Genomic DNA, 14,466 nt, shown 5'->3' on the forward strand with positions numbered 1-14,466 from the left:
CTCAGTCAACCTGGCTATTCAGTGGGGGTGTGGATTAAAACTATTCAGTTCAACATGGTGGGTCAACTCCATTGTACTCAAACACGTGTCTGAACCATCCCTGTTTTTTTTTTAATTGTAAACACATTTTTAGGGTGTCCCCCACCCAAGATTCTACAACATACATTTCTGTGTTTTGCTGTAAATGGGTCTCTTTTACACAAAGACACAAGAACTAGGTTCTCACAAACTATTTTTTTTAATTTAAGACATATAGCTCCTTGAAAACAAACCAAGATGTTCAATTAAAACTTTTAGCTCACTTAAGGGCAACAGAGACCTTAAAAATTTAAACAGAAACACAGTAGTCACAAAGCCCTTTTCAATAGATTTTTTTTTATTTACAGCTACCAAGTTTTATATCGCATGTTTCTCCCTTCACCATTCTCTAACTTATTCCTTTTAGATTTCTTACAAATAGTCTTTTCCTTAAGCAGGGTTCTGTAACTTTTTGTGTGGACCAGACTGTCAATATAACACTGTAAGCAGCATCTTCCGGTTTGGTCATTTTCTTTAAAACCGGTCAGGGTCTCCACTGAATTGCACAGCATTTATCAAGGCCACTCCTTGCGCTAAATGTTCTTGAGTTAAGCACAGACATTGCATAGCATCACCTATGGCAAAAATAGTGTTGAATAAGCTTTCCAAACGCAGCTCAGCACACAAGCCGCAGAGCTTGCAGTTTATATCCACTGAAGTCCAAGCCACACAGTCATGGTGCTGCTGGCCTGGTGCATCTATGACACAGCCCTCACAATCTTCAAAACGCTTTTTCCTAAGATAGTGATTAAGGACAGCATAAACAGCAATGCGTACAATAGTCTGCATGACATTTTTATGCTCACGACATGGCACTGACTCAGTTAGTTCTGTGCCAAGCCCCCTCCTAAACTCCTCATAGCCATCATCCTCAGAGTCCTCTTCAACGATTTGTATTGGCTTTGAGCAAAAACAAGGTGGGCCCAGTTCATCTTTGATGTTTGATGCAATGGTGTCCAGGACCTCCGGGTCCTCTAGAAAGGTATCGTTGAGCTGTCGAGGGATTTTTCAGAAAAGAAACAAGTGTAAGTTCCAACTGCTTGTTTTTAGATTTACACAACTTCATTACAGACACACACACAGACACATCCTCTAACGTTACTTCTAAATTGTTCATTTACCTGAGCAACATCTTTTCTGTTCACTTTGTCCGCCGGTGACTCCCCCGAGCTGTGTTCGCCTTCTTCCTCCAGTGGGGTGGACGACGAGAGGCCAGCACACTCATTGGAGTGTCTCACGAGCAGTTGGGTTTCGGGATCGGGTTTTGATGTATCCATCAACGGCTGAGCCAAAGGGTTCCCTTTGGTCTCTCACTCCTCCTCCTCTTCCTCAGAACTTTCGCTGATGTAGAGCTTTCTCCACAGATGGTCGAAGTCCCTCGGGGCTAAAAGAAAGGCTGAAGTTTTTACGGGGGTGGGGAAGGAGTCCATGTTTCCTCTCAGCATTTCCGCGCGTTCTAAAACGTGCATTCTTGGTAAGAGATGGCCTCTTCTACCCAGAGCTGGGACTTATGGGGTAGTGGTACTGTGCTCTGATTGGCAGAGGGTGGTGGGAGAAGTTCTTAGAGGGGTAACATGACCCTCTTCTGGGCGGTTCATCCCACCCCAGAACCTGCCCTATTTTGGTTAGATATGTTTTCGGGGCAGTCCTCTGCAGCCGAAACCCATCCCAATTGGTAGAGGGCGTTGGGGGGAATTCTTAGAGGGGTCACACGAATCATTTCCAAATGGGTCACCCCACCCCAGAACTTCCCCGATTGGTCAAATATCCTCTCAGATGTGGTCCCCTGCAGTTGAAACCCCTCCTGATTGGTAGAGGGTGGTGGGAGGAGTTCTAAGAAGGGTCACATGACCCACTTCTGCACGGATCACCCCGCCCTGGAACTCCCCCCGATTCATAAAATTGCCTCTCAAGGTGGTCCTGAGGGGGCGAAAACCCATCCTGATTGGTAGAGGGCAGTGGGAGGAGTTCTTAGAGGGGTCACATGACACACCTTGCTTCCAGTCATGTGTCCGGCTTGACACCAGAAGTAATAACCACAGGTGCAGGACTTCCCATGACAGGTGGGCAGGGGTCAAGGGGTGAGGCTAACATTTGATTGACAGTAGGGCCCTTATATTATTTTGGTACAATTTCCTGTTTTGTCATTACTGTTTGCTCTGCCTCCATCACTGAGAATCATGGTCTAGGCAGGAAACCCCAAGGCTGGGGTGAAAGTAATATTAAGCACTTACCAGTACGGTGGCCCAGAGCCAGGCCCCTGGAAGGGGCTGGGCCTTGGGCAGAAGCGGCGGGGTTGGGGGTCAGCCTACTCCAGCCAGCGCATCTGCGTTGCGTGGCCCACGCCACCCGGGGCTCCGATGGAGATTTCAATTTTAAATCACCAGCCCCAGGGTAGCTGCCCCTTTTGTCCCCCCACCCATGTTGGCAGCCTGCGGGGGTGGGAGGAAAGGGGCAATGAACGTCAGCTGCATATGGGCTGGTACTGGCAGCCACTTTTTACCAGTACGTCGTACCGGCCCACTTTCACCCCTGCCCCAAGGTCTATTCGTAGAAGAACTGTCAATATTTCAGATGCGGCTGAGTAATTCTTCTTCTATAAAGCTGAACTGAGTGACACAACCTGGTTCTAGTGAGTTGTGCTTGTCTACAATTGGGCATGTCCTATACTGGGAATTGGTCTCGTAATGATCACCTTTGGCACAAGGGATTTCTTTCCTAGTTTATAAAATAACCAGCCTCTAATGTCTCCCAATTCATATTTAATACAATATAAAATCTATCAGGGTTAGAAACAGCAGGGATACAATTTGTACAGAAATTTCCTTCCCTCACCGGAGATTGGGGGTTACCCGATGATCTGAGGCTGTGGTAAAGCTGACATCAGGAGGGGGCTCATCACTCATATATGGTGATGTTTGTTGCTTTCGAGTTTTATTGGATGTTTTAGCTGCATAAAGTCACAGATAAAACCACTGATAATAACTAAAAAGGCAGGTGGGTTTGCTATTGGTTCCTTCCCGCAGCTGATGGCAGCCTCTGATTCTATATATTTCCCTTCCACTGCTTTGTTGTCACTTGTCAGACACAGAGGAGCCCTGGCAGGTGTTTAGGTGCAGCCAGTGCATTGAGAGGGGGGACAGCAAGTCAGGCTGGCAATGAAGGGACATCTCTCCACTCCGGTGCTGTGGCTTCTTCTCCTCACAGTTCAGGACATAGCAGGTAAGTCTCTTCTGTGTTTCACCAGGGGAGCTGGGTTAACTGCAACTAGGGTGGTAACTTTTACAGTCCGCTTTTTACCATCGGTGCCTGGCTAGGAGGTTGTGACTTTTCTTTTTGGGATTGGAACTTACCACTGTTACCGAGGCTTTTGTTACCTTGAGATTGGACTCTTCAAATGATCCTAATGTAGGGCTGCACCTTAGAACCATTCAGAGAACAAAGCTGGTGCAAATGGAAGCGACTCACTGATCAGCACATCTTGCTAGGAGCATGTTACAGTCATGGTGCAGGATCTGCACTGGCTGCCCAGCTCTGGGTGGAGGTTAAGGTGTTGGTTAGTATTTATAAAGACCTAAGTGGCCTGGGACCGGCCTCCCTGAGGGATCACCTCTCTCCCCGTGTCGTACTGCCACAGCTCTGCTTAGCAGGGGCACCTAAGCTGGTTCCCCCTTTTTATAAAGGAGAGGGGTGGCTGAGAGGGTGTTCTCGTGAGGCCTCCAGGACTCTGAAACTTGTTGTCCGGTTTGGGCCAAAATAGCCCAAATTTGGTGACCTTCTGGGCACACTGCAAAAGACACTTGTTTGGGGGTGGGAAGGACCCAGGCCGTGCGTCACATAATGAGAAATGGGTGGGAAGGAGTTTCTGTAGGTGTCTGGCTGGCTGAGTTCCTGTTGAAATGGCCACTTCATGCTGCTGGGATTTGAGTGTGTTATCAATGTCGTCCGGGTGCCAACAGTCTTGGCTGGGCATCGCTTTAGTGTTTTAAATCCCAATAAATACATCAATAATTTGGGATCCAACAGAAATGTCTGTTTGGTACTGAATCCAACAGCTCCAAGGGCCAAGTCTTGGCTCCTCACTCCCCCATTCACGCACTGAAGCCAGTAGAAGTTTTGCAATTTTGAAGTGAGCAGGATTTATCCAAATAAACCCAGAGCCAATTCCTCCCAGGGAAGGGGTGTGTGCATGTGTTGGGGTGCAGTGCACAAAGCCCTGTGCCCATGGAGGTACCGGAAGCTCTGCCAGCAGGAAGATTTATCCTGCATGAGCTCTGTCTCCCTCCCCCAGGGTTTCTGCTGGAGAGGAGAAGCTTTGAATCCTATTTGGAGACTAGAGAAGCCCGACCAGCACAAGCTGCATGGCAGAGGTGCTGTATTGGTGCCTTTCATGTACACATTGGTTTCATTCCCTGAAGGCTGCCCTTGCCCAGTTTCAGGACTGCTCTCGTTCCTCCAGCACAGAGGGAGCTGCAAGCTCCTTGCCATGCAGTGTCCCAGCTCCAGGCAGACTTAACAGCAATGAGGGGGAGGGACAAATCATGGGGTACCTCAGCAAGTGCTGGTGCATTTTGGGAAGTGAATCTGGCCCAAAGACTCCAAAACTGATTAGCAATAGGATAAAAATCGAATGTGGGACCCAGTTATGATTCAAATAATACAGTGATTGGAACCTGTTGGGCTGGTGTTAACAGGATGAGAATGATCCATGTGACTGGCAGGGCAGTGAACTGCTCAGCAGTAGCTGGTTCATGGGAACCCGATGCGCTGCTGCGCCAGCCTGAGAAACTAACCCTGAAGTTGATGATCAGCAATGTCCATCTAAATTATTGTCTTAGAGAAAAACCTGCCCTAATATATATTTCACAGACAGCTCATTAACTGTGCGGTGATTAGGGGGCTGGTACCCAGAAAATCCTGAGCAAACCAAACCATCTAGCAGGTTACTTGGAGTTTATATTTCAGATTTCCAAGAAGTTCAAATATAATGTGCTGGGATTAGAGCCCAGAACACTGCTGTACATGACCGAAAAGCAGAGGATTCTGTGGTGACTGCTGGTGATCAGACTGACATTGCAGAGGATGGAGAATTGTTATCATCAGTGGGTCTTGCATCTGATGAAGTGGGCATTCAAATACTTCTGTTAGTCTTAAAGGTGCCACCGGACCCTCTGTGGCTTTTTACAGATTCAGACTAACCCGGCTACCCCTCTGATAATTGTTATCATGTGAGGGATAAATTACTGCACGATTGTGGGATGGTGTCATACAGTGATGCCAAGCACATGTTCAGCTCAGTGTATTTTTGTTGGATTTATGAGTAAATGTGCATCATCCTCTGAATATTTCTTATTTTCTATGGGAAAATTGACTGCTTCACATGATGCAGACACTGTGATGTGGGGAAGCATAAAATACTCTCCAGTTACTTGTGGGACGGCATCATATAGTGATGCCAAGCCCATGCTCAGCTCAGTGTATTTTTGTTGGATTGATGAGGAAATGAGCATCGTCCCTTTGATATTTTTTATTTTCTATTGGAAATTTGAGTTTGCTTCACATGACACAGACACAGTGACTCAGGGGTGTTTACAATATAGGGAATATCACCCCATGTAGCTACTTTTCCCTTTCCCTCAGTGCCGCAATTTTCCTCCCTGAGCCCTGAATAGAGGCCAGGTCAGTCTTTGCCAGAAGACTGTGTTTCACAATTATTGACCTATTTACATTGTGCAGGAAAACACATTTGTAAAGTGATGTGGGGTCCAGGCAAACAAATGAGAAAATATCAGGGACGGACCAAAGCCACAGGTTTAACTCCCAGACCAAGATCTGAACTTTCCCAATGTTCAGAGTGCTGGGTGGGGTCATTATTCCAAGTTGGGCCATAGAAGTGGAGCCAGGATATGATAGGTACAATATAAATGTGATTGTTATCATGAAAGGTGCTGATGGCTGCCATCGGGGAGGCTTCGATCCTAAGACAATCACAGACCTCATGAAAGCCAATGGCTGGGTGAAAACTCTCTTTTAGGCTCAACAGACAGAGCAATCAAGATCCTTTATGTAGTAAAAACAGCTGCAAACAGTGGGAGCTACTGCCAAAGGCACTAGGCACATGGGTAGGTCAGAGCTAAGCCCGGGGTTTCCATTGTTGCCAGTGCAGGGGCCAGGATACTGGCGTCAGACTGTGTCTGTTGGAGGGAGAAACCAGTAGAAGGAGTTGTGATCGAGACCTTGGAAGCAGAAAAGAAACAAAGCCTGTTGGAGCTCGCTGGAGGGGTAGCTGGAGGATTTCTGAACAAGGAAACTGCCGACAGTTGTTAGTTTCTACTGTGTGCAGGGAAACAGAACTGTGTGTGCACTTAGCTAGAGCAGAGTTACAGCCTTGGGTCCTGCCAGGAGTGAACATCACTGAGTTAACTCCATTGAAAAAAAATCCCTTTTTTCTTAGTGCAAACCAGGCCCCATGGGTTGCCTGTGGGACTTCACTGAAGTGAGTCATACCTGAATAAACACCCCTGTGGATTGCAGCAAAGTGATCGTTTTGTATTTCCTTGGCATTAAAGGAGCAGGATGGTCTGACCATGTACTGGTGTGAACTGCACTGTTCTCTGAGCTCCATGGAGGCTCCATAAACATGGTGTCCCCGGCTCAGCGATCCACTGCTGCAGCCAGCCTGTTCCAGGGGTCACAGTGGAACTCTGCATGTAGCCGTAACTCATGGGCATTGTAATGATGCCCGTACTAGCTCCCAGTCACAGGGACAGTCCTGGCTCTTCACACCCTGTCCTGCGCACCAGTTCTCCCAGCTAATATCCCAGGACTGTGTGACAGGCAGTGGCCACTCCTCACATTCCCTGTTAGCTGCCTCCCTCCCAGCAGCCAGCTTTGCCTCTCCACAACCCCCAGAGATACAAAAAACTTTAGAGACAACTGGGGTCAGGGGGTGGAACTCAGAGCTACTGGGAGAAAAGCCACTGGCAGGAAGTGGGGGCAGAGTCTGCTGCTCATCTGGGGAAGGAGCAGCCTGTACACGCAGGGCAGAGAGGCCAGGTAGAAAGGGGAGAAGAGGAGGGGGAAGAGCCCAGGGGAGGAGGGTGGGAAGAGACCAATAGAAGAGGGATATGTTTTGGGCAGGTGGGGAGAGGAAGCTCCGGTAGGGAGCACAAGGCTGTAATGCCAAGCGCCACAACACAAAAACTACGAGGTTATAAAAACCATCCCATTATGTTACTCAGTCTGTCTATGGACTGTAGAACTCCCCTCTACTCTTCTGCCAGCGTGGGGGTGAGAATCACAGGCTGAAAAGGCACCATTTAGTGCAACCAAACTTCACGGCTCCCCCGGCAGCTCAGCTGGAGACTGCACTTACCCTCCCCTCACTCCTGAGATGGGAACTGCTGTCCACTGCCCAGCACTGCCTTCGCTCTCCCCTCCTGGTTCAGTTCCTCTGACAGATGAAGGACTGGCTGAGAAATAGTTGACAGCCACTGAGCTAAATTCATGCTGCATGGTTCACACTCACACACAGAACTTCTGTTACTGTTCAGGGGTGAGTTACAGACAGAGATACTGGAGACATCAACATCAGCTATAATGTCACCGTAACACGACAGGATTGATGTAGCCATTTGCAAACAGCAACACTTCCCTGGCTCACCACACACCACCCTGCAGCTTCTCTACCTGAGACAGTGAAGCACACCCCACAATCTAGAGCCTCCTCCCCTCTCCTCCCCTTCTCTCCTGCCCCTCCCACTCCTGACCCCACCCCCTGCCTACTTCAGACTCCATTCCCCTCCCCAATACTCCCTCCTGTCCCCTGTTCCAGAACCGCTCCCCTATCTCCTGTCCACCAGCACCAGACCCACCCTCCATCCCCACTCCTCCCTCCTCCCCAACACTCCCCCATGTGCCCCTGCTCCAGGCTACCTCCGCTTACTCCCATTCTCTGCTCCACACCCCTCCCCTCCTCACCTCTTGATGCCCTGATTCAGACCCCCTCCCTCCTCACCCTACACATGATCACCTTTCACCCCACCTCCTCCTTCCCCCCTCTTCTCCCCATGCATCCTTCTGCCCCCTCTCTGCTCTCTCCCTTCCCTTCTCTCACTCTCCTGCCTGGACCCTCACCCCCTCTTCACTTCTCACTCCTGTCCCCCACTCCAGACCCCCTCCTCTCTCCACTTCTCCATGCAGACCCCCTTCTTTAAACCCCCTTTTCCTCCCCTCCCTCCTACCCCCTGCTCAATAACCCCCTCCAGCCCCATGCTCCCTTCTCTCCCTCCAGATGACCCTGTGCTCCATCTCCACTCCTCCCTCCTGCCTCAATTTCAGATCCCTGTCCCCTGCCCTCCCTTCTGTCCCTCTCTACTGCTTCCCTGTTAACTCCCTCTGCAGACACCCCTCCCCTCCCCACTTATCCCTCCTGCCCCTACTTTCTGACCTCCTTCCCGTCCCCACCCCAGACCCACCTCCTCACTCCTGCCCCTTCCTACCCCCATTTCCAGACCCTCCTCCCCATTGTCCCTCCTGCCTCCTGCTAAGACTCTCCCTTCTCCACCCTCTTTCCTCCCCCTGCTCCAGAACCTCCTCCCCACCCCTCCCTCCGGCCCACACAGCACCTGCACCCCCTTCCCTTGCAAGCCTTGAATCTGACTCCTGTCCCCCCAGTGCCCTGCTCCCCTCACTCTCACCATCCTCCTTTCACTGGGTCTCTGCTGCCCATCACAGTCCCTGGGTCCTCTCCAGCCCCCTCAGCCACACAGAGACAGCCGTGTTCCCCACGGGCTTTAGTGGGAAGTGGCAGCCAGCTTTATTCAGGGCGGCCTCACTCCCACACACTGACAGACTGTAGGGAGATGGCGGTATCTCGCTGGCTTCAGCCCCAGTGACAGTGACAGGAGATGGCGCCATTTGGAATAAGGGAAACTCTGTGAGTTGGCGCCTTTCATCGTGTTCTCACGGGACAGGTTAAAAACACCCCAAATCGCCAGAGTGGAGATAAAATGGTGAGGGCTGCAGCACTGACAGCCCCGAGTGTGAGGCCCTGAGACGTGAGAAGGTGGAGCCATGAGGCAGCTCTGGGCATGTCCCATTCTCCTGGCTCTGGGCGCGGATCCCCTGCTGCCAGGCGCAGACTCTGCTGTGATAACGCTGGGGAGGGGGCTCCCTGCTCGCTCTGACCCTGCTCTGTGTCTCTCTTTGCAGGTGCTGATGAGCTGAGGCTGGTGGATGGAGGCAGCCCCTGTGCCGGGAGAGTGGAGGTTAAACACCAGGATCAGTGGGGGACGGTGTGTAGTGACCGCTGGGACATGGCAGATGCTGGGGTTGTCTGTAAGCAGCTGGGATGTGGAGCTGCTGTCAGTGCCCCTGACGAAGCTCATTTTGGAGCAGGATCTGGAAAAATTTGTCTGGATGAAGTTGCCTGTGATGGTACCGAGTCTGCTCTCTGGCACTGCGGGAACAAGGGATGGGAAGAGCATAACTGCGGTCATGGAGAGGATGCTGGAGTGACCTGTTCAGGTAAGAATCAGCCAGCTCAGTCCTGAAAGGCAAATCCCCTGAGACAAAAGGGCTTGAACCACGAGGGCATCGTGTGCCTGTGACCCTAACGAGAAATGAACAAAAATCAGAGTAAGTCCTGTAATGATTGTTATTACTCAGCTGTAATTATTACGGTTCATGTCACTGGCCACTGAGGAGCCCCCTGTGAGACTGTGAAGCGTTTTCATTATCTCATTTCCAGTTGTTTCAGTGCCACGTCTTTCCTTTCCCTTTCCCTCTGAATGGGTCTAAAAATGCATATAGGAGAGAGAATGGAAAAGGAAAATGTCACTTAGGCTCCTAAGTCACTGAAGCACTTTTGAAAATGTTACACTCATGTCAAAATCCAGACCCAGACACCCAACCACAGAGGTACAGAGGGTGGGGCATTTATGTACCCCTTTGCCATCCTCAGAGGGTGACCGAGGAATGGGCGGATTCTCCCAGCTTGGCCAGAATTAGATTTAGCTGAGAGCACTCCCCCATCTGCTCTGTTACTTCTCACATTTTGGACCAACCAGTATTAGAAAATTTCAAAATCTCTGATACACTGTAGATCTAACATAGCATAGAGAGCTCAGCCAAAAATATACCTCAACCCTACACTGACCAGGAATATCATGTTAATGAGACATTTGTTGTGACTCAATAGTTAACATTACAACTACAGACCCATTATAAGTTTTAGTTTTCATTTATCTCTTCTTAACATTTAGTAGAAATAATATCTTCCTCTGACATAGCACAAGAAAGTGTAGAATATTTTCCTATAGTTCCAATAGTTTTAGCAGCTCCCCCTGGTGATGGGAACTCAGAGCAGTGTTTAATCTCAACCCTTTCCTGGATTTTGAGTGTTTCAAAGACAAACATCTATACGCTCTTCACATGGGGGAGGGGTTGTATGCAATTTCTTTGTATTTTTAAAAAATAAAAAGGCTGGGGTGGGCAGGAACTTTACAAAAATTCATTGCCAGGACTTTTAAACTCTTCAGAAAACACATTGACCTTCTCCAATGTAAATTTCCTAACCTGGTAATAATAACTGCAATGCCTTGTGCTGCACACCTAGCAAGTGCACAGCAGGGAGTCCCTCTCATCTGAACCTCACCAGGAGGAGGGAGCTGCACACAAACAAAGGGGTATGAGAGCAAGAGTCCATTCTGTGGACCTTTCTGTAACGCTGCACCTGCATGTCAGCTGGAGCTGCACATTTGCAGTGGGAATAAAGTTTGGGTTTGTAACAGGTGCTTGAAGGGCCAGGCGACTTAGTGGGTTGGTGCCCCTGACCTCCATCCCCTGGTTTTCAAGGTCAATTTGGCTCAATCTTTTAGGCAGTGGGGTAGGGAAACCCAGGCCCTCCCTCTCCACCAGGTCCCAGCCCAGGGTTCTGCATGCATCTACCCCTGAATAGGGGAGGCCTCCCAGCAGGGAGTCTAAATCCCCTGCCCTGGGATACTTCCTACCACTGTCCCTTTTGTTTGGGGCCTGGCCCCTCTAGTCCCGTTTGCTGGGTGGCTTGTATCCATAGCGCCCTCTCAGGGATCTTGGGTGGCCTCATGCTGCGATCCCAGGCTCCTTCAGATGGGACAGCCGTAAGTTTGGTGAGACTGAACCCCACAATGTCTCTGGGCTTCAGTCACCCAGTTACCTCAGTTGCCGGAGGCTCCTAGGTCTCCTCCACAGTCCCCCTTGACCGGGGAGACATGCTTATTCCCTGGTGGCTGCCTCGGCTGGCAGGCTAGTGACCCTTCCCTCAGGTAGGGAGGTGGGTAGCTCCTGCCTCTTCACCAGTCAGCCCTCAACTGAGCCAGGCTCTCTCCTTTTCTCCCTGCCCCCCCCCCCCCGGCCTGGTATTGGCTGCAGGTATAGCGGGGTGGGGCTAGCTGGGCCCAAAGGCTCCCTTTAACCCCTGCCGTGCTGGCAGGGTAGTTCCACTGGCCTGTGCTGAAGGTTGGAGAGGAGGATGAGTCTTTCCATGATCGTTATAGTTATGTCGATTCTTGTCTCTAATCCCCATCTTCCCTGGATAGAGGTGCAGGGACAGCGCCTAGGGCCAAGCCCAGGGTTCCTTACTCAGGCAGGCAGCTATTGACTAATGTGAGTTTGCTTTGTACAGACTGAGTAGAAACAGAATAAAGGACTCAGGATTGGGCCCATTTAGAATTTTTCCAGAAATAACCACTCAGCTGTCTACAAACTGCCCTGTGCACTAGATATCACTGAGAACAAGCACATACGGGAGCAGTGATGTTTCTGCACCAAGTGATTTTTGAGAGATGCTGTCCTGACAGAACACTAGAAAACTTTCCAAAAAGTGACAGTCGTCTTCTTATATGCAGTGTTGTTGTAGCTGTGTTAGTTCCAGGATATTAGAGACAAGGTGGATGAGATAATATCTTTTAGTGAGAGAGACAAGTTTTTGAGCTTACAGAAAAGAGCTGTGTGTAAGCTCAGAAGCTTGTCTCTCACCAACAGAAGCGAATCCAATAAAAGATATTATCTCATCCACCTTGTCTCTCTCAACCCCTTCTCGTCCAGCTTTCACTTCTCATTTCCCATTGGATTAATCCCAGTCTTTGCCAAAACATTCTCCTTCACCGAGGTCGCTGCCTCAGTCAGGGCACAGGCTGGACGGTGCCTAGGGAGTGAATCAGGGATGCACAGTGAAAGAGGCTATTGTCTGTAGGCCCACAGCCTCATTGGTTGCAGCAGCAGCATCGCCATCATCGGTGATCCCTCCATTCGAGGATGATCTCTACCCCAAATTTACATATTTGTCCTGAGCAGGGCTGGCTCCAGGCACCAGCTTAGCAAGCAGGTGCTTGGGGCAGCCACTCCAGAGAGGGGCAGCACATCCAGCTATTCGTCAGCAATTCGGCGGAGGGTCCCTCACTCCCACTCAGAGCGAAGGACCTCCCGCCGAATTGCCGCCGCAGATCGCAATCACGATCGCGGTTTTTTTTTGTTTTTTTTTGGCCTGCTTGGGGCGGCAAAAACCCTGGAGCCGGCCCTGGTCCTGAGAAGGCTCAGGAGTCCAATCCTGGAACCATAGATTTGCCTGTAGTAGGTACAGATGTTGCCTGATGGGTCAGCTGCCTGCTGGGAGAAAGTTCTTTCTTTTTCCTTCCTTCTCTCTCTCTCTCTCTCTCTCTCTTTTCAGCTTTGATGCAAGGCACTTCTCCTCAATGCGGGCCACTGCCCGATAGATGATGTGGTGCCATTGGGGTCAGTTGGTGGTTTGCTCTTCCCAGCTTGTGATGTCCACATGAGTTTTCTTGAGATGTGCTTTCAGTGTGTCTTTGTAGCATTTCCTCTGAGTACCATGGGATCTCTGACCATGGGTGAGCTGAGAGTAGAAGACTTGTTTTGGGAGGTGAGAGTCTGGCATCAGCACAAAATTTCCAGCCCAGCAGAGTTGGTGAGTGCGGATCATTGCTTCAATGCTGGTGACATTAGCTTCAATGAGTATGCTGGCATTAGTGCAGCGATATTCCTACTTGATGCAAAGGATCTTCCGGAGGCATCATTGGTGGTACTTCTCCAGACTCTTGAGGGGCTGTCAATAATGGGGGATTTCAATTATCCCCATATTGACTGGGTACATATCACCTCAGGACAGGATGCAGAGATAAAGTTTCTTGACACCTTAAATGCTTCTTGGAGCAGCTGGGCCTGGAACCCACCAGAAGAGACGCAATTCCTGATTTAGTCCTAAGTGGAGCATAGGATCTGGTCGAAGGGGTGAATATAGCTGGACTGTTTGGTAATAGTGACCATAATATAATTAAATTTAATATCCCTGTGGCAGAAAAACACCACAGCAGCCCAACACTGTAGTATTTAATTTCAGAAATGGGAACTACACAAAAATGAGGAGGTTAGTTAAACAGAAATTAAAAGTTACAGCACCAAAAGTGAAATCTCTGCAAGCTGTGTGGAAACTCTTTAAAGACACCATAATAGAGGCTCAACTTAACTATATACCCCAAATTAAAAAACATAGTAAGAGAACCAAAAAAGAGCCACTGTGGCTAAACAACAAAGTAAAAGTAGCAGTGAGAGGCAAAAAGGCATCCTTTAAAAAGTGGAAGTTAAATCCTAGTGAAGAAGATAGAAAGGAGCATAAACACTGGCAAACGAAGTGAAAAAATGGAATTAGGAAGGCCAAAAAAAGAATTTGAGTAACAGTTAGCCAAAGACTCAAAAAGTAATGGCAATTATTTTTAAGTACATCAGAAGCAGGAAGCCTGCTAAACAACCAGTGGCGCCACTGGACAATCAAGGTGCTAATGGAGCACTCAAGGACGATAAGGCCATTGCAGAGGAACTAAATGAATTCTTTGACTAGGTCTTCATGGCTGAGGATGTGAGGGAGATTTCCAAACCTGAGACATTCTTTTTAGGTGACAGATCTAAGGACCTGTCCCAGATTGAGGTATCATTAGAGGAGTTTTGAAACAAAATGATAAATTAAACCGCAATAAGTCACCAGGACCATATGGTATTCACCCAAGAGTTCTGAAGGAACTCAAATGTGAAACTGCAGAACTATTAACTGTAGTCTGTATCTTATCATTTAAACCAGCTTCTGTACCAGATGACTGGAGGATAACTAATGTGATGCCAATTTTTAAAAAGGGCTTGTAGCAATGCGACGACTCACCGTTGAGGCACCTCCTGCTGGTTCCCTTGGGAATTAGCTCATCCAGCACCGGAGCGCCCTCTGCTGGACGGTATCTCGCCTGTCACTGGCCCCTGTGTCCCTCCCAGACCCCAGTACCCCTTTTTCTGTGGGTTCTTCCCTCCACGGTACCCCCATAGCTCTGGGTCTCCCCTCCC

The 14,466-nt window shown here is 49.4% G+C and overlaps 1 protein-coding gene across 1 annotated transcript in view; it reads left to right on the top strand.

The window, feature by feature from the left end:
• The first annotated feature begins 3,236 nt into the window (after positions 1-3,236).
• The window catches only part of LOC135977475 (deleted in malignant brain tumors 1 protein-like), an 82,401-nt gene continuing 71,171 nt past the window's right edge, over positions 3,237-14,466 (top strand). Inside the window, exons 1-2 of the mRNA XM_065578731.1 lie at positions 3,237-3,300; positions 9,292-9,606. Coding sequence (XP_065434803.1) covers positions 3,237-3,300; positions 9,292-9,606 — 379 coding nt within the window. The remainder of the gene's footprint in view (positions 3,301-9,291; positions 9,607-14,466) is intronic.

This window comes from Chrysemys picta, unplaced genomic scaffold (assembly GCF_011386835.1).
Source record: "Chrysemys picta bellii isolate R12L10 unplaced genomic scaffold, ASM1138683v2 scaf1, whole genome shotgun sequence".
Classification (NCBI taxonomy): domain Eukaryota; kingdom Metazoa; phylum Chordata; order Testudines; family Emydidae; genus Chrysemys; species Chrysemys picta.